Below are 20,288 nucleotides of genomic sequence, written 5' to 3'. Positions count from 1 at the left end.
CTGTCGCAGGGCCAACACACAGGGACAGACAACCATTCACACTCACATTCACTCGCACATTCACACCTAGTGGCAATTTGTATTATCCAATTAACCTATCCCCACTAACTGCATGTTTTTGGACGGTGGGAGGAAGCCGGAGTACCCGGAGAGAACCCACGCAAACACGGGGAGAACATGCAAACTCCACACAGAAAGACCCCGGCCTGATGTTGGAATTGAACTCAGGACCTTCTTGCTGTGCGGCAACAGTGCTAACCACCGTGCCACCGTGCTGCCTCAAGTAATTTAATAATAATAATAATAATGGAGTGGATTGATATAGTGCTTTTCAAGGCACCCAAAGCGCTTTGCAATGCCACTATTCATTCACTCTCACATTCACACACTGGTGGAGGCAGCTACAGGTGTAGCCACAGCTGCCCTGGGGCAGACTGACAGAAGCGAGGCTGCCATATCGCGCCATCGGCCCCTCTGGCCAACACCAGTAGGCGGTAGGGTAAATTTATTATATTATATTACATTATATCCTCTTTCACATTAGAGCCACAACAGGACCCACTAGAACATGGGAACAGGTAAAAGTGAAATATAAGAATATTCTACAGAATGGTAATATTTATCACTTATATTGCTTTTCGTCTCTTGGAAAGAGACCCTGAAATAATCTGTTTGTTTGTTTATAACAGCAACCAAAAAAAGGGCAGAGCAGAAGAAGACAGGTGGTGGTCCTGCACCCCCTCGTCAACAAGTTGGTTAAGTGAATAATACCCTCACGGGAAAATCGATATCTCTCTATGAGCACACTGTCGCGCTGAGCTAAAGGATCCTGTCTGTCCCGCAATATACGCTGGATTCTGAGGACTCTCCTTATCAATCTTGCACCTTCCGCAATGGGTGGCTCGCGTATACGGACAGGACATGGCTGCGACAGGCTTCCCAAATCCACCTTCGCTTTTATAGCCGTGGTCTCTCATCTTGATTACACGAAGTAATTTACAATTACTACTCTGAAATATGAATTACATCTGAAATAATCACATACATGTAATAGAATGTTAATAGTACATTTCCCTTTTTTAGGAAATGACCTGTATGTATCTGTGTGACATCAATAAAAGGATCAAGTGCTGCATTATCTTTAGTTACATTGATGTTATTTATTTATGGTGAAACAGTGGTGGAATATCGCTGTTGCTTTCGTATAAATGAAGCGGACATACCTGCGTGGCCGCGATCTAATCCTGTTTACATAAAGTAAACCTGCTCCCGAGCAGGTTTACGCTTACGGCTCTGTTGCTATGACAGCAAGTCCCGGATGAGCTTCGGGGAACCGAACGATCCAAGATCACGCGAAATCGTCAACAATCAAATCCAGCTAACTTACTTAGTGAGGTACGAAGAACGGGCCCCTGGAGTCTGTGTGAGCCAGGTCATGGGGAGAGGAAACAGGAAGGAAAGGGTCATTACTTGTTAGTAAATTAACCCATGATGTTGCCTGACTCTCAGTACACAAGCATCATGTCCATATGCCCCATATGGGCGATCGTGGCTCAAGAGTTGGGAGTTCGCCTTGTAATCGGAAGGTTGCCAGTTCGAGCCCCGGCTCGGACAGTCTCGCTGTCGGCAAGACACTTCACCCATTGCATACTAGTGGTGGTCAGAGGGCCCGGTAGTCCGGCAGCCTCACCTCTGTCAGTGCGCCCCAGGGTGGCTGTGGCTACAATGTAGCTGCCATCACCAGTGTGTGAATGGGTGGATGACTGGATATGTAAAGCGCTTTGGGGTCCTTAGGGACTAGTAAAGCGCTATACAAATACAGGCCATAATTAACATAACATTAACTTTTCCAAAAAATAAAGATATCATTATCTGGATCAAATATATAAATACAAATAAACTAACATTTTGGATTGAAATAAATTTAAATTCTCAACAATAAAATGATGTACATTTTTTTTACAGCTTAAACATTTTTACTTTTAAAATTAAGTTTAGGAAAAATTTAACTTTGGACATCAATTTTTAAAGTAGAGCCAGGAGAAATGTGTCTGTCTTCTGAGACAGAGTGGACCTCAAACAGTTGTGGCTGTTTTAGCCCACTGAAGGCTCTCTCATCACATGCAAGTCATGGGCAGAGTGCAACATATACAGAGAGCAATGCACACTTCTCCAGAAATGCTTTGTTGATGCGGGATGCAGTGATAAGGTATTATTTACAAATAAACAATATCTAGAATCAAAACAACTTTCCCACTCACCTACTTCTCCAGATATCAGTGGGGCTGGTTCAGTGTCAGGAATGTGGGTGTGGGGAGATGGGAGTGGGACAGCTAAGCTGACCCAGAAGCTTGATCTTTTTTTGCCTGGCACCAAGTCGGCAGATGCAGGGAAAGGTGATATACGCATGCACACAGTGTTTGCCTGCATTGATTAGATGTTCAGCGAAATAACAAAGATAAGATAAGATAAGATAAGATAGAACTTTATTAATCCCTCGGGTGGGTTCCTCTGGGAAATTCGACTTCCAAAAAAAGCACAGCAACGACCGAAGTTACAGTTACAGAATTGTTATATATATATATATATATATATATATATATATATATATATATATAAAAAAAAACACCCAGCGCGCCCCTGCGGGCGGTTTATCCTTCAAGCTCGGGTCCTCTACCAGAGGCCTGGGAGCTTGAGGGTCCTGCGCAGTATCTTAGCTGTTCCCAGGACTGCGCTCTTCTGGACAGAGATCTCCGATGTTATTCCCGGGATCTGCTGGAGCCACTCGCCTAGCTTGGGAGTCACCGCACCTAGTGCTCCGATTACCACGGGGACCACCGTTACCTTCACCCTCCACATCCTCTCGAGCTCTTCTCTGAGCCCTTGGTATTTCTCCAGCTTCTCGTGTTCCTTCTTCCTGATATTGCTGTCATTCGGAACCGCTACATCGATCACTACGGCCGTCTTCTTCTGTTTGTCTACCACCACTATGTCCGGTTGGTTAGCCACCACCATTTTGTCCGTCTGTATCTGGAAGTCCCACAGGATCTTAGCTCATGCCCGTAGTGCTGCATTAACATCATCTAGCAGACCTTCTGAGGGTACTTCACGTAATCTTGGTAACCGGCTACGGGGTATCCAGGTTTCAAGCTTGGCCATGTACCTCGTCAATCTCTAGCTGTGAGAGCAGTCCCTTCTTTCGAATGTTGGAACACTGAGCTACTAGTTGTTTCGCCGTCATTGTGGATGTTGGGTATCGAAGAATCCATAGGTCCGTCATCCTATTCATGTAGCCCCTTCCGCCAGGGTTACTTGCGTAGTAGCATTCCAACAACGCCCTATATATATATATATATATATATATATATATATATATATATATATATATATATATATATATATATATATATATATATATATATATATACACACACACACACACACACACACACATATATATATATATAAATACAGAGACAAATATAAATAGAATATACAAAGGGGATAAATAGAATAAATAGGAATAAAAAATAAAAATACAAGTGAATTGCACATTTCAAGTATTGAGTCTATTGCACTGTTGACTATTTACAAAAGTATTGCACAAGGTATTGCACAGTGAGGTGAAGAGGCACTACAGCTTAGTTGTTCCCCCCTCCTTTGTCCCCCTGTTTCCCCTCCCTCTCCCCTCCAGAGAGGAGTTAAACAGTCTGATGGCGTGTGGGACAAAGGAGTTTTTAAGTCTGTTAGTTCTTGTCTTGGGGAGAAGCAACCTGTCACTGAACAGACTCTTCTGGTTGTTAATGGCCGTGTGCAGAGGATGCCTGGCATTGTCCATAATGTCCATCAGTTTCTTTAATGTCCTTTTCTCTGCCACTGTCACCAGAGTGTCCAGCTTCATGCCGACCACAGAGCTAGCCCTCCTGATCAGTTTCTCCAGCCTGGATGAGTCCTTCTTTGCTGTGCTGCTCCCCCAGCACACCACAGCATAGAAAAGTACTCCAGCAACCACCGACTGGTAAAACATCCTCAGGAGCTTCCTGCAGATGTTAAAAGACCTCAGCCTCCTGAGGAAGTACAGTCGGCTTTGGGCTTTTTTATACAGGTGCTCTGTGTTGCATGACCAGTCCAGTTTATTGTCCACCCACAGCCCGAGGTACTTGTACTTGTTGACCACCTCCACCTCCTCCCCCTCTATCTGAACCGGCAGTGGACCTTCTCTGGACCTCCCGAAGTCCACAACCAGTTCCTTAGTCTTTGAGGTGTTGAGTTGCAGGTGGTTTGTGTGACTCCATGCGACAAAGTTCCTCACCAGACTTCTGTACTCCTCTTCCTGATCATCCCAGATACACCCCATGATGGCTGTGTCGTCTGCAAACTTCTGAATGTGGCATAATTCAGAGTTGTAGCAGAAGTCAGAGGTGTACAGGGTGAAGAGAAGAGGGGACAGCACAGTTCCCTGTGGTGCTCCTGTGCTGCTGACCACAGTGTAAGACGTGATGTCCTTCAGCCTGACGTACTGTGGTCTGTCGGTGAGGTAGTCGGAGATCCAAGCCACCAGGCAGGGGTCCACCTCCATCCTGTTCAGTTTTTCTTGAAGCATACAGGGCCGGATGGTATTAAAGGCACTGGAAAAGTCAAGAAACAGGATCCTGACCGTGCCTTTTCCCCCATCCAGGTGTGAGTGGGCTCTGTGTAGGAGGTACAGGATGGCATCCTCCACTCCGACACCCGCCTTGTATGCAAACTGTAGTGGGTCCTGGGCATGTTGTACCTGTGGTCGGAGGAGGTTGAGGAAGAGCCGCTCTAGAGTCTTCATAAGATGTGACGTCAGTGCCACCGGTCGGAAGTCATTCAGCTCATTGGGCCGGTTCTTTTTAGGGACCGGGACGATGCAGGATGTCTTCCATAGGGCGGGCACTCTCCCCAGTCGCAGACTGAGGTTGAAGACTCGTTGTAGCGGCTCCCCAAGTTCAGCAGCACATGCCTTAAGCATCCTAGGACACACCTTGTCTGGGCCTGCTGCCTTTCTGGGGCGAAGCTTCCTCAGTTGCCTCCTGACCTGATCCACTGTGACACTGGGAGATGTTTGGGAGGAGGGGAGGGGGGGGAGATGTCTTGCTGCTGAGAGAGGGATTGGAGGAGGGGGGTGTCATGGTGTCAGGAAGGGGGGCAAGCGAGGGAGGCAGGAGAGTGGGGAGAGGACTCTGTAGTGAAGGTGAGGGTGGGGGGGTTGTGGGCTGGTCAAACCTGTTGAAGAAGTTGTTGAGTTCGTTTGCCTTCTCCACAGTCCCCCCCACTGTGCTTTTCTTGGTGTTGTGGCCTGTGATGGTTTTCACACCATTCCAGACCTCCCTCATATTGTTCCTCTCCAACTTCTGCTCCACCTTCCTCCTGTAGGTGTCCTTTGCTTCCCTCAGGCAGCGTTTCACCTCCCGCTGTGCTGCCTTCATCTCCTCCTTCACTTTGCTCCTGAAAGCCTTCTTCTTCATGTTGAGGACAGCTTTGACTTCCTGTGTTAGAGAGACACATTAAGTAATCTAACTATTATTAAATTAAAATATTAAATATAAAAGTCACAGATTTTCTTTCATGTGGACGTGGCTATGAGTTTCACTTCTATCACCCACAGACAAGGCCAACCTTTTTTGGTAAAAAAAATAAAAATAAAATTGTGTCATCCTCTCTTTTGTCTTTTCTTTGGAACCCCAACTTTACTTTTCATGGTCCCATCCTACAGTGTCGTTCTGGATAAGTGGTAGAAGCTGACTGGATTTTATTCTTTTTTGCCAAAAAGAAAAACAAATTAATGCTAAGAAAAAAAATTATAAGTAATAAGAGTATAACACTCTTTTATGGCAGTAGGTTTGCACCTTTTGTACAAAAACGGACTGATTGACTGTTCTCCTATTTTGTCAGTCATTGACCATTAGAGTCATCATCACTTTACTCATCACTTAAGAGTCATCCTAGTTAGTTCAGGGTGAAAGTGATCGACCGCAGGGGCTCATCCACCAAAGAGTTAACCACAACAACCCAAGAGTTGTTTTCACCTCAGTGAAACCTCGTACCCTCTACAGACGATGTGTCAGTTCGGTTAAGGAGGTTTTAAAGGATTCCTTCCACTGCCCTCAGTTCAATTCAGCAGCACCTGGACTATATACCATGTGGGGGGAGAGCACAGCTTTACCCTCCTGAATTGCCTGAAGTTTTGTTCAAAATGCTTCAAGGCAGACCAAAAGTCTTTGTCCATGGCCTCACTGAACTCCTCCCAAACCCAAGTTTTAACCATTTAGCCATTGCCCGAGCTGCGGTTCGCTTGGCCTGCTGGTGCCCATGAGCTGTCTCCGAAGTCCTTTCACTTCACACTTGATGGCTCCTTTCACTTGCGGTCTCCACCATCAAACCCAATATTAACAAAACTAAAAAGGGCCAAGTTATAAAAATAAAGTCAATTCACCAAGTCTTGAAAAATAAAACAGAAAAATAAAATAAAACTATCATCCAGACCTTTACAACCAACAATATAAAATTTATCTTGGGTGGCCTAATTCTCAAATAAATGTGCAAAATAAAGTAAGAATAAAATAGGACTAAATAAAATTTCGAATCACCATGTCTCTTCCATATCCAAGTTATATGTTATGGACTTGTCATGGGTCAAGATCACCCAATTCCTCTTCCTTGTATGTAACATGGTGTGACGACAGGGGTTTAGGACCTTAACTTCCCTTTGTGAGCTGCTGGAAGTGTGTGTGTGATTACTGTGATTACTTTAGTATATGAAATGAGGGAACTGTTGATTGCAGAGCTGAAAGCTGGGCGGCTTTGTGTCGGGTCTGTGCAGCAGACAGGCTCACAGAGATAAACACGTCTGTACTGAAACAATAGTCACACACTGTACAAACATAGATGTATTTTTTAGTTAATTATCTCACGAGACGACAGAGATTTGCTGCTTCATTTTGCTCTACCCTGCCTACTGAGAAACCTGACACAGGCTCATTTGCATACTGACAGTGATTGGATGCTTAGCTGGGGGGGAGGGATCTCTGGTGAGTGCTGTGTGAGCCTGCACACAGAGTACGGAGGAAAAGAGCGAATGAGAGCTACTGTAGTAAATGTACTAAATCTTGTCCATATTCAGTTTGTGGGAAATCTATTATTGTCCTTCAACGTCTAAAAGTTTGACTTAACGGGGCAGGATGTTTGTTTAAGGGGCCGCTGCCCCCTCTTGCCCCAGCGTAGAGCCGGCCCTAATCACAAAGTATGCACGTACACATCTGTACGTACCCCACCTCCTCCTTAACGGCTGGGCCAATCTGAACGAAGATTTGCACAAACATCATCACACATATGGGGTATATTTCAGGATGATTTATTATAAATCCCAGTTTGCTTGATTTTCCTACATAGTGTTTATTTTTGTTGGACCACCGTGAACGTTACGTTTTCCGTTTGCATTAGTATCAGTGTACGTTTACCGTACAGAACCTAATGGTCACATGAATTTGTATCCAGTGTTGTTTTGAAACACAGAAAGAAAGATTTAAAGTCAGTCCATCAGAAAAGGAAGTAAATATTGAAACCTCGTTGACAAAAGGAAGTTAGTTTAAAAGGCAGTTTTGACACAAATCAAGTTTTAATGTTATACTCGAAGTCTGGAACAAAGTGGGACAAAAAGGTTCAGAACTCACCAAAAAACAGAAACAAAAGGTTTTCAACAGATAAATGTTTCCAAGACTCACACACTTTTCAGTTAGTGTTTGAATACAAATTTAGCACACAGTGACAACTCACACTATGACCTACACTGGGACCAATACAGTACATGTACCATACTGGTATATACATATGTATATACAGATGTATATACATATTTACATGTACGCTGAAGCCATGTTTTAAAAGGTTTATAAGATGATCCCACACAAGATCCCTTACACCACTGGCTGAAATGCAGCTCCAAATCACCACAGAGCCTCCACCATGTTTTACATACGGCTTTTGTTACCCTCTCCTGTATGCATGTATGACTTTTGACCCAAGGTTTGGAGTCTCACCCCAAATGCCCTGCTGCTGCTCATTTTCAGTCTAGTTCTTGTGTAATTTAGCATCCTTGAAGTGTTCCTTTCTAAGAATGGCTGCTTGACAGTCACCCTATTACTGCCACACTTTCTTGTGTAGTTTCAGGTTATTTAAGGACACACTGCACACTATGCTACTTTTTTAGCTAATAGCTCCTTGTTGGTGCAAAATACTCTTTTATGCCTGTCAAACTCTGCTGTCATTGGCATGTTCCACAGATTCAAGTAAAGAAGCTAACGGTGTAGAGATCCAGTTTAATGTGATTCTTTGCCAACTGCTGACATGAAACTGAAACCTTTGCTAGATTTGCAAAGGCGCTGCCTCTCAGCTGTGTGAGTTCTCATTTTGACTAAAAGTTTTTGCAAATGTTTTGCAAGAACTCTCACTTGTGTGAGACCCCATGTGGACAGTCAAATGACTATTTTGACTGAAAGTTTTACCACAAGTTTTGCAAGAATATGGCCTCTCACCTGTGTGAGTTCTCATGTGGACATTCAAATGACTGTTCTGACTGAAGCTCTTACCACAGGTTACACAGGAATAGGGCTTCTCACCCGTGTGAGTCCTTATGTGCACGGTCAAATCCCTCATTTGAATGAAACTTTTCCCACATGTTTTACAGGAATACGGCTTCTCGCCTGTGTGGATTCTTGTGTGGAATTTCAGATTTGTCCTCTGACTAAAAGTTTTGCCACATGTCGCACAAGAATATGGCTTCTCACCCGTATGAGTCCTTGCATGAATTTTCAAGTTTGCTAAGCAAGCAAATCTTTTTCCACAAATCTTGCAGTGGTAAGGTTTTATACCTGTGTGCGTCACCATGTGCACTGTTAAATTGCCTTTATGATAAAATCTTTTCCCACATGTTTCACACGAGTATCGCTTCTCACCTGTGTGAAATCTAATGTGATATATCAGATTTGAGCTGTCTCTAAATGCTTTCCCACAAATGCTGCAGGAATATGGCTTCTCACCGGTGTGAGTTCTTATATGGACCAACAAGTTATCCTTTCTCCTGAATGTTTTCCCACATGCGTCACACGAGAATGGCCTCTCACCTGTGTGAATGCTCGTGTGTATTTTTAGCTTTGATGCATATTTAAATCTTTTCCCACAAGTGTTGCAAGAATATGGTTTGTCATCTGTGGATGTTCTTTTTTGATGTAGAGAGTTGTGAGAGAGGAGCAGGTGACTGCTTGGTTTCGGCTGGCAGTAGTTTTTTTCCTCATAAATTACTGTTAATGGACTGGTTTCCTGGTCAATTACAAGCTCCTGTCTCTCCTGACTTGTGCAAAGTTCCGTCCATTCTTCCTTAATCTTAGCCGATCCAACGTCCTGTTGATCCAGACCAGAGTTCTCCAGGTTAAAGAGGTACAAGTCCTCGAGAACCTCCTCCTTGCAGACATATTGCTGGAGCTGGTCTGGAGAGATAAAGTGGCACATAAAACAGTCAGTGCTGTATTCATATACAAATGAAGATCTAAGCAAATTTTGTGACGGCCAACGGATTGTTAACACCAGTGGGTTCAGGTTTCACTTCAGCTGAAGCTGTTTGGTGTGCAGCATGTTGTAGGTCCAGGTTAGGGTAGATGTTTTAGTTCGAACTTCAGCGCTCTAATGTGCAGCTGTCATTTTAAAAATAAACAGCAGGATTAACACAATCAACTTGAGTTGAAATATTTATTTTACTGCTTCACGCTCAAAATCCCAAGATGAAAGAGTCCCTGCAGAATGAATTTTCTCTTATTTGCAACACATTTTTTATATTCTGTACAGATCTTTAATCAACATTTTATTATTTTCATCTGATAAAGTTTCTGATTGGAGTAATCTGTGTATGAAACACCTCATTTTATGTGAGCGCACACGAAGCCTGAAGCAGAAAGCCAGGCCGGACAAAGAAAGTTTAACTATTATCAGCTGCTCACATGTAAACAAATGAATTCTGGCTAACGGTAGTCCATTTTATATTCTTCACACTGGCTCCCAATAGATGATGAAATTCTTGTTTTAACATACAGAGCACTAAATGGCCCCAGCTTCTTATAAAATACTCTGCTGCTCGTTGTCTTCGCTCACAGGCTCAGAGTTTGTTGGTTTCTCCCCGAACACGACTGAAGGCGAAAGGGGGCGGAGCCTTTCAGTCGTACCACCACAGTTACGTTTGGTTGACTCTGTGGAATCCTTTAAAAAGCAGTTAAAACTTTATTATTTAAACAGGCCTTCTGTTAATCAACACTTCTGAATTGTTTTGAATTTGCATTGTTTATATTGTCTATTTTGTTACTTAATGTTTTCTTTATTGTAACCTTTGTGTACAGCGCTTTGTGACTGCCTGTCTATGAAAAGCGCTTAATAAATAAACCTCACTTACAAAGAGACACAAAGAGTGAACAGTGGACAGAAATTTGAACATGAACCTACAACAAACCACAAGATGGGTTTTCAAGATGGCTGCCAGTGTTTTCCAACTAGCTTTTCTCTGCGTGTGAAGGGGCTCAAATGTCCTTCCTGAATCAACACATTTTTGTTGAACCATCCACTTAAAATTTGAATATTGCTGAGAGTACGGTGATGTTATAATTCTACTTTTGACCATTTGGGGTTTCTGGGAAGCGTATGGTGACGTGGTGGCTACAGAGAAATGTTCCTCTAACCCCGACTTAATATTGTAGATATTTTGTTTTCTCTGACTGAAAAACAAAACGAAACATGTCTAAGAAACCAAGACGTGAGCTTCTTAGTTGTGGTCAGCACAGTGTAAACCAGCAGGTTAACCTCGTGAGCCTAACGGAGGAGGCCACAGTCAAAGGGATCAGTAGACTGAACTGAACAAAGGATTGATGAACAATATTCCCGTTCAATAATCCTGATGATCTTATTCTCACTGGGTTGGACACACTGCAGCTATGCCAGGGCTACAGCTGGTGATGAGGACGCAGCATTTAGAGAGAAACACGACAGGAACAAGTCGTCCAATTCTTGAACAGCAAGAACATTTGTTTAGAAAAGCACCAGATGTCTAACTGCTACACTCTGACTGATTTTCATCTAGGCACCAAAGACACTTAATACTTGATATTTTAAAAGTTGAGCTTAAACATGGTTATAATCCTGCTGCTGCTTGTCCGGGCCGGGCCTTGGGAGCGATCGTTATATGTACAGATTTCTTACCTGTGTCCATGTTACAGTGACTCCCTGACATGGGAGAGATGTCCACATTGTAATTTTTGGTTCTGTGACATTTCTTCTTTGGCTTCAGCTCCTCATTGGTGGTTGATCCCATTTCTACATGTTTAGTTCCTTGCTGGTCTCTGGTGTCCACTACAGGAGAAGTTTGAGAGAGGAACTGGTTAACGTTTGGGTCGGGTTCATCAACCACTCCTAATTAGTTAAAGTCACCATAAAGGTGCTGGTCTCTGTTAATACAAGCAGCTTACTGGAACAGTCTTCCTCTTGCTCCTCTTTTATCAGGAGAGGCTCTGCTTCCTCCTGGACCAATCTGGAGTTCGTTTCCTGGTTACAGTGCTGCTGCTGCTCTATAAGAGCCTCATCTTTATTATTAATGACAAGTTGTTGTGGGAGGTCTATCGAGACAAAGGGACAAAACAAGGTTACATGTGTGATGACAGAAAAACACTCATACTTAGTACTGAAACACTGATCTATACTGATAAGGAGTATAGAGTGTTAGGACCAAGAGGATCCACATCGTGTGATAGAAATGAAAATGATCAGCCTAGGGTTGGGCAATTGGACAATATATTGACGATTGACGATAGTGTTTACAAGGGCGATTTATTTATTTATTTTCCCATGACTAGGTTTGCTAATCATGATGGAGCTCATAGAAGTCAACAGAAAAAAAAATAATAGCGCTGTTTTAACAGCACCCTCTTTGATCTGCGAGCAAATGCCCCTCCTCAGAGAGCTGCAGAAGCTGGTGATAGCCTAGCATACTCAGCCGGATGGTGGACATGTACATGCTCATGTCAGTTAGTCGTGTTTGAGAGCTTTGCTCGCACTATACGTCTGCACAAGCGGCACACCACTTTGGTTACATCCTTAGGTTTACCTCTTTTATTTGGTTTAAAGCCAAAGAAATCCCAAATTGGGGACTTTATATTTTTTTAGTGCTGTCAGCGTTAATGTGCCGTCATCACAACTAACGCATTTAACAATTAACCCATATGGAGCGCAGACTGAGTCTATATCCCTGAAATATCTCTGTCAATGCATTTCGGGCAGTTTGTCCAAATTCTGTTAATTCTGGGGGTTGAGAGCGTTACAAATTTAAATCGTGAGGATGATTGATGATTAAGAAATCTTGTTCTTAGAGTAATGTCAAAAAGATAGAAACCACTGCATGGTAGTGTTAGTGGTCAGTGACAGTGATGGGATGAATCTGAGTGTCTGTGATACTCATCATATTAGCGATCCTAACTAAAAACTGGTGTGTAATGTGTGGCCCTTTAAAGAGCCCCACCTTATCCCAAGATAAAACAAAGGACTAACTTAACCATGCTGTGTTTTAGTTGAATGTGTTCTCATCCTGTATAGAGCAACAAATAACAAGACTGACAGTGAATGGAGAAACACTCACCCAGTTTCTGTTCTGTTTTTGTCATGCTTATATCATACAACCTGAACATATCAGCAGGATGTCCCGTTTCCCCTTTCTCTTTGTTTAAAACATATAAAACAAGTCCATGCAATTTGAACTCAAAATTGTGTTTTCACCTCGCAAGTTAACTGATACTTGATAAATGTTTGCTGCTATTTTTGGTCAACTGCCATTTTTGACTTCCCTCTGCAAGCGTCCAGCTGCAAGGGGAGAGATGAAGGACTACGATTCATCAAGCAATGTGATCATAAATAATCCTCGACACTAATTTTTTTATGCCTGTGTTTAGATTGCATATAGATTTTGACCATACTTGAGATTATTTGTATTTTTTTGCATTCAAGAAAATTATGCTAATGACATTCAGTTGTACGTTTCTTTTATGTCCGAGGATTTATCTAAGCTTCAGCGTCTGAATGATTGCTTAGATTTGATCAAACGTTGGATGGCTGCAAATTTCCTCCAACTCAACGAGGGGAAAACCGAAGTCCTCGTATGCGCCCCTGATAGGTTTCTATCGCAGATAGTGAAAGCCCTCGGTCCTCTCTCACTTTATGTTAAATCCTCTATCAGGAATTAAGGTGTCACCTTTGACACCTTGGCATGTGAAATCTCTGGCTCGGTCTTGTTTTTATCATTTAAGAAATGTGGCTAAGCTGAGCCCGGTTTTATCTCGCTCTGAACTCGAGATTGCTATAGATGCATTTATTTCGTCACGCTTGGATTATTGTAATTCGCTGTTTATGTGTCTAAGCAAAGGTTCACTGGATCGGCTGCAGGTTGTGCAAAACGCTGCAGCGAGGCTTTTGACAAAATCCTGCAAGTACTCACATGTGACACCATTATTATCTCAGTTACACTGGCTTCCTGTTAAATTTAGAGTCGATTTTAAGATCGTGGTCTTGACCTACAGAGCTGTGCACGGACTGGCACCAGCCTACATCTTTGATCTGCTACAGCCCGATGTCCCTAGCAGGTCTTTGAGGTCATCTGATCAGGGCTTACTTGCTATAAAAAAATACTAAGAGGAGGACTCAGGGTGACAGAGCTTTTGCCACTGTGGCCCCGAGACTGTGGAACTCTCCCCCCTAACATTAAGAACTGTGGACTCAGTAGCAAGACTTGCAATCTTATGTGCAGCACTTTGTGATTCTGTCTTGAAAGGTGCTATATAAATAAAAATTTATTTATTTAAAATGTTTTCTTTCAAGAATTGTTTTTATTAAATATGGCACGTACAAATAGATGTTGTATGTAGTTTAAAACATTGCAATTTCTAAAATGGAACCAATGAGGAGTTTATTCTATTCATTTTGGTTTCTCTTTTGAATATTTATAACTGCTCATTAATAAGACAAAAGTATTTCTTATCAGATTACTCAATTAATTGATGGTATAATCATTAGAAAATAATCAATAGCTGCAGGCTTAATAATGTAGGAAGTTAACATTACCGTTGTGACTCAGCCCATGGCTGTGGTGAATCATCACAGGACACTGAAACATCTCAATTTCTCCAATAAAAGTCACAAAATAAAGATTTTCTCTATTTCTGTCGAGCATGCTGGTCACCAAGGGTGTAACAGGTACTGTCACGGTTGCTAGGCAACAGGAGGCGCGCGTCTTAGGTTAGACCTACAGAAGCCGCTAACTTCCGGTCTTCCCGTCTTTCGTGCACGGGCAGGCCGGGTCCTTTAAAGGATGCAGCCCCTGAATTTGGACACACCCCAAACCTCACTAACGCTTACCTAAGAATCACATCACAGACGTGAGCATGCTCGGTAGCGCCGTCCATCAGCTCACCAGTACTCAAACACATAGCAGTACCACTCTGGGTTCATTAACACCATCGGAGCGTTACCTACCGATTCTGTGTAACTTTATTTTGGGGAACTTCACAGTGATATCCTGCAGTCTGCGCTGACTGATCTCGGCCTCATTCTGGACCATCGTTTTAACAAAGACGCCGAATATCTCTTCAGCAGCAGCCGTTAGTCTCTCGCTAACAAACTCTCGCAAATACTCAACGGAACACATCGTTACTTTGACAGCTCAAATATTTCTCTGTTATACGCGAATGCAACCGTTTTCCAGCTTCAACAAGCGGCTAACTTAGACGTAGCGCCAGGACTGTTTCCTCTGTGTGTCACATTATAAAGTTCCGGCTATAAAAGCAGGTGAACGTTTTGTTCCGTTATATATATCAGTGTATGGATCTATTACAGGGGTCGACAACCTTTCTGATGATGAGTGCATCTAAAATTCCCTCAGAAGTCAGTGTGCCATATGATTGCATTAGCAATAAATTTAATAACGCTCTATATTAACAGTTACTTACTATATAGAACCACTTTATAAAATTATGTTCACAGATGTTGGCAGCTATCAGCGAATATTTATCAGCTGTTTGGAAACAAAAAAAGACACTTTTTATCCATAACAGCAAATGAACTGTACAACAGAAAATCCAAATGCTATTTATGGTCTCTGTTACGATATTGCTTCAGGGAGCAGACATGACACCGTCTTAGGTTTTAGCCATCACTTTTTTATTATCTCCACACCACCCTCCGGTGGCTTCCACATGAACTGCACCTTAAACAACAACTGTTCACTCATATCATGACAGTCTCCTCACAACAATGATATGAAAAATAAACTGGGCCAATATGGCATGTTTGTTAATACAGAGACACACATGTTAATGTGACCTCTGGTCTCCCACTCAGACACACAGGTCTCCCAGTGTCCAGCATTCAGAGGCTACCTGAGGACTCGTGTGAGAGAAAATCTGCTCACACAGACATGTAGAGCCAAACACTGTCAATAAGGCCTCTGCAATGTTCTGAAGACAGTTAAACTTGTCAGGTAGTGATGTCCAGCAGGTGAACATGCAGCTCCATGAACACACGCACAGCAGTGGATTCCAGCTGCGTCCGTAATTCTACAAACTTTGACCCCACAGAGTCGAGCTTTTCAGTTCAATCAGCTGCATTTCGATGTCCTCTGTGTCCAACCAGTTAATGCGAGACAAATCCAGCTGCTCATTAAAGCTTTTTGATTTGATTAGAAAAGAAAACATTGGTCCAAACACCTGAAAGCCCCGAAAACCCATTGTGAATTCTGTCTCGAGTCTACGGATGTATCCGTGTATTTCCGTGGTGCTGATGCTGCGCTGAGCGGACAGCTCCTGAAGCATTTGAAGTGCCGGAATGTGAAAATTTCAACATCGCTTGAAAAAACTACCAGCTAGCAACGTCCCTCTCACCGGTAGGCGAAGTTATTTTTTAGCCAATTACAAGTTGAATCTGGTAGTTGGGGTTGTTAGCTAAGATACTGTCATTAAGAAGCGGCACAACTAATGTGCGATGTGCACCGTCATTTATTTTTTAATGCACCTTCTCAGATTAACTCACTGCGTGTCGCGCCCAGGGCTGGACTGGGACAAAAAAACAGCCCGGGCATTTTGACGAGAGACCGGCCCCCCAGGTATTAAAGCCATAAAGCCTTTGAATGAAAACGCTGTTGTGACAGTGATGTACAGTCTTGTTGGTATATGTGTGATTTCTATACATTTTATATCAGATAAAAACTTTGGTTGTAAGATTCAGATAATTATTTATTAAAAGCATTTTAAATGAGAATAAAAAATAAAAGTGTGTGCCCCCCTCTCCCTGTTAATGCCCTACCTGCCCCCCTGGCAGAACTAGACCCGCCCCTGCACAGTTACCAGCTGTCAGCTACTTAGAAAAGGATCCTGGTGTTATTTGTCTCTCAGAAACAGTTCATAACTTCAACTGATTCATGTCACCTAAAAGGTAAACCTGTTTCTCCATCACCTGTTCAGCTCTGATGGTTCAGTAAGGACATCTCCTGGTTTCATCTTCATGTTTCCCTCTCACCACATATCCAAACCGACATCATGACCAGCAGCTTTACAGCTGTGGCTCCAGCAAACATCAGCTGATACTAGAAATTAATATTAAATAAATTCTAACAACAGCTGATCAAGCTTAAACGTGCTGCTGTTGTTTAGCGCGACATCCGCTGGTTTCCTCTTTCTCGGCTGGTGATAGTGTTTTGGAACCATACAGTCAGACGGTCAGCATACCGTCCTGCTGATGATAGAGTACACCAAGGAACTGGAAGCTGCTCACTCTCTCCACAGCAGCGCCGTTGATGGTGATGGGCATGTGTGCTGCACCTCCGGAAGTCCACTATCAACTCCTTTGTCTTTGCGACGTTGAGGGTGAGATGGTTGTTAAAACGATGGGAAGAGGCGTGAGTTTCTCAAAATGGGCTCATTGAGTGCAGCACGGATAAGATCTTTGAGAGGCTTACGGCTGCCGTGAATACTCATAATAAGATCTCTGAGTGCAGACTGGATTACATCTTGGGGAGGCTCACTGTGGTCGTGAGTTCTCAGAATCGGCTCTTTGAGCACAAGAATGACAACATCACAGAGCGCAAGTTTGATAACATCATGGAGAAGCTCGCGGCTCTCCAACGGGATATTGAGAGACCAGTGTTGGACTGTTAGAACTGCTTTGAAATTCATATGAGCTGTTCGCACTAAAGTAAAAACCACCATCACTTCATGTGGAAACCCTTTTGGCGCCAGCTGCGGTCGCAAGGCTGAAGCCGAACAACAACTCCCTGATAACAACTGTGTTTAGACTGTTCTTCCCATTCCATGCAAGGCCACCTGGGTTGGCTGTTAGACTGTTTACTTAGGCTAGCAGGGCGAAGGACACTGTCTCAGCTGAACTCTGGACACGCACACACATACATATACACTGATATGCATACATTCATCCCCCCTCCCTTTCCAAACGCCTTCGATGCTTGTTCCCTCCTGGGGAACACGGCGGGTCTGAGCCCGCGCAGGAATGGTAGCGCTGGGCAGGATGGCTGCTGTGTTTGCTTCGGATTACTCCTCACCCCCCACCCGACCCTGTGGCTTGTCACGTGCTCCATAATGTTGTGCTTTTTTTGTTTCCTGTTCTCATGCTGTCCTCCCAGGAGCCCAGCATGAGTAGAGGTCTCTTTTTTTCCTCTTGTACTTTCCCATTGTAGTGTATATTTTAGTGTTTGTTTTCTGTAACGCTACCAATCTCCGATCTGTATCCCCATGTGATGTCTGTGTTGCTCTTTTTCTCTAATTGATCTTTCTGAGTTAACTTCAATAATTACTTTCTCCAAACCTTCAACGTGTCTTTTAGACCCCATTCCTACAAAACTGTTCAAAGAAGTCCTGCCATTAATTAATTCTTCGATCTTAAATATGATCAACCTATCTCTAATGATCGGCTATGTACCACAGGCCTTCAAGCTGGCTGTAGTTAAACCTTTACTCAAAAAGCATCTCTAGACCCAGCAGTCTTAGCTAATTATAGGCCAATCTCCAACCTTCCTTTCATATCAAACATCCTTGAAAGAGTAGTTGTCAAACAGCTAACAGATCATCTGCAGAGGCTTATTTGAAGAGTTTCAGTCAGGTTTCAGAGCTCATCACAGCACAGAAACAGCTTTAGTGAAGGTTACAAATGATCTTCTTATGGCCTCTGACAGTGGACTCATCTCTGTGCTTGTCCTGCTAGACCTCAGTGCAGCGTTCGATACTGTCGACCATAATATCCTATTAGAGCGATTAGAACATGCTGTAGGTATTACAGGTACTGTGCTGCAGTGGTTTGTATCATATCTATCTAATAGACTCCAGTTTGTGCATGTAAATGGAGAGTCCTCTTCACACACTGAGGTTAATTATGGAGTTCCACAGGGCTCAGTGCTAGGACCAATTCTGTTTACATTATACATGCTTCCCTTAGGCAGCATCATTAGAAGACATAGCATACATTTACACTGCTATGCAGATGACACCCAGCTCTATCTGTCCATGAAGCCAGATAACACACACCAATGAGTTAAACTGCAGGAATGTCTTAAAGACATAAAGACCTGGATGGCCGCTAACTTTCTGCTTCTTAATTCAGATCAAACTGAGGTTATTGTACTCGGCCCTGAAAATCTTAGAAATATGGTATCTAAGCAGACTCTTACTCTGGATGGCATTACGTTGGCCTCCAGTAACGCTGTGAGGAACCTTGGAGTCATTTTTGACCAGGACATGTCCTTCAATGCACATATTAAACAAATATGTAAGACTGCTTTCTTCCATTTGTGCAACATCTCTAAAGTTAGAAATATCCTGTCTCAGAGTGACGCTGAAAAACTAGTTCATGCATTTATTACTTCCAGGCTGGACGACTGTAATTCATTATTATCAGGAAGTCCTAAAAACTCCCTGAAAAGCCTTCAGCTAATCCAAAATGCTGCAACAAGAGTCCTGACAGGGACTAGAAAGAGAGAGCAGATTTCTCCTGTTTTGGCTTCCTGTTAAATCCAGGATTCAAAATCCTGCTCCTCACATACAAGGTCTTAAATAATCAGGCCCCATCTTATCTTAATGACCTTGTAGTACCATATCACCCTATTAGAGCACTTCGCTCTCGCTCTGCAGGCCTACTTGTTGTTCCTAGAGTATTTAAAAGTAGAATGGGAGGCAGAGCCTTCAGTTTTCAGGCCCCTCTTCTGTGGAACCAGCTTCCAGTTTGGATTCAGGAGACAGACACTATCTCTACTTTCAAGATTAGGCTTCAAACTTTCCTTTTTGCTAAAGCATATAGTTAGGGCTGGACCAGGTGACCCTGAATCCTCCCTTAGTTATGCTGCAATAGGTGTAGGCTGCCGGGGATTCCCATGATGCATTGAGTTTTTCCTTTCCAGTCACCTTTCTCACTCACTGTGTGTTAACAGACCTCTCTGCATTGAATCATATCTGTTATTAACCTCTGTCTCTCTTCCACAGCATGTCTTTATCCTGTCTTCCTTCTCTCTCCCAACCAATCGCAGCAGATGGCCCCGCCCCTCCCTGAGCCTGGTTCTGCCGGAGGTTTCTTCCTGTTAAAAGGGAGTTTTTCCTTCCCACTGTCGCCAAAGTGCTGCTCACAGGGGGTCATATGATTGTTGGGTTTTTTTCTCTGTATCTATGAAGCGCCTTGAGGCGACTTATGTTGTGATTTGGCGCTAGATAAATAAAATTGAATTGAATTGAATTGTGTGTAAGGTCGGGGGGGTCCTGTTTCACTGCAAGGCAACCTGCATGTGGCGAATAAAGCCTTTGATTGATTGATTGATTGATTGATTGATTGATTGATTGACACCTGTAAGCCGTCTCATCACCGTTGGTGATAAGACCCACCACTGTAGTGTCGTCCGCAAACTTCACAATGATGTTGGAGTTGTTAGTGGCTGTGCAGTCGTAGGTGTAGAGTGAGTACAGGAGAGGGCTCAGTACACACCCCTGTGGAGCACCAGTGTTCAGTGTGACGGGGGATGAGGTGATGCTGCCCAGTCTGACCACTTGGCGTCTGTCAGACAGGAAGCTAAGGATCCAGCTGCAGAGGGAGCTGCTCAGTCCTAGATCCTGCAGTTTCCTGTCCAGCTTCGAGGGAACGATGGTATTGAATGCTGAGCTGTAATCTACAAACAGCATTCTCACATACGTGTCTCT

At 43.3% G+C, this 20,288-nt stretch overlaps 1 protein-coding gene across 1 annotated transcript; it reads right to left on the bottom strand.

Moving 5' to 3' along the window:
• Nucleotides 1-8,359: 8,359 nt before the first annotated feature.
• On the bottom strand, nucleotides 8,360-14,833 carry LOC146614224 (uncharacterized). The gene is made up of 4 exons (XM_085378311.1): nucleotides 14,578-14,833; nucleotides 11,529-11,675; nucleotides 11,263-11,412; nucleotides 8,360-9,509 (listed from the first exon to the last, which is right to left on the bottom strand). Exons 1-4 carry the CDS (start codon nucleotides 14,747-14,749, stop codon nucleotides 8,413-8,415), a joined length of 1,566 nt encoding a protein of 521 aa, XP_085234437.1. The 5' UTR covers nucleotides 14,750-14,833; the 3' UTR covers nucleotides 8,360-8,412.
• Between the last annotated feature and the right edge of the window lie 5,455 nt (nucleotides 14,834-20,288).

Source organism: Diplotaxodon limnothrissa, linkage group LG18, assembly GCF_057381915.1.
Source record: "Diplotaxodon limnothrissa isolate DT_005_m linkage group LG18, D_limnothrissa_male_GT1.1, whole genome shotgun sequence".
Taxonomy (NCBI): Eukaryota; Metazoa; Chordata; class Actinopteri; order Cichliformes; family Cichlidae; genus Diplotaxodon; species Diplotaxodon limnothrissa.
This window is presented reverse-complemented; position numbering and strand designations above follow the sequence as displayed.

What these genes read in the sequence shown, in the direction of transcription:
- LOC146614224 (XM_085378311.1), bottom strand. Translation starts at nt 14,749, where the DNA reads ATGTGTTCCGTTGAGTATTTGCGAGAGTTTGTTAGCGAGAGACTAACG. An exon ending in GCAAGAGGAAGACTGTTCCA is followed by an intron (nt 11,413 to 11,528) that starts GTAAGCTGCTTG and finishes CTTCTCCTGTAG; the next exon opens with TGGACACCAGAGACCAGCAA. An exon ending in TCACTGTAACATGGACACAG is followed by an intron (nt 9,510 to 11,262) that starts GTAAGAAATCTG and finishes TTATCTCTCCAG; the next exon opens with ACCAGCTCCAGCAATATGTC.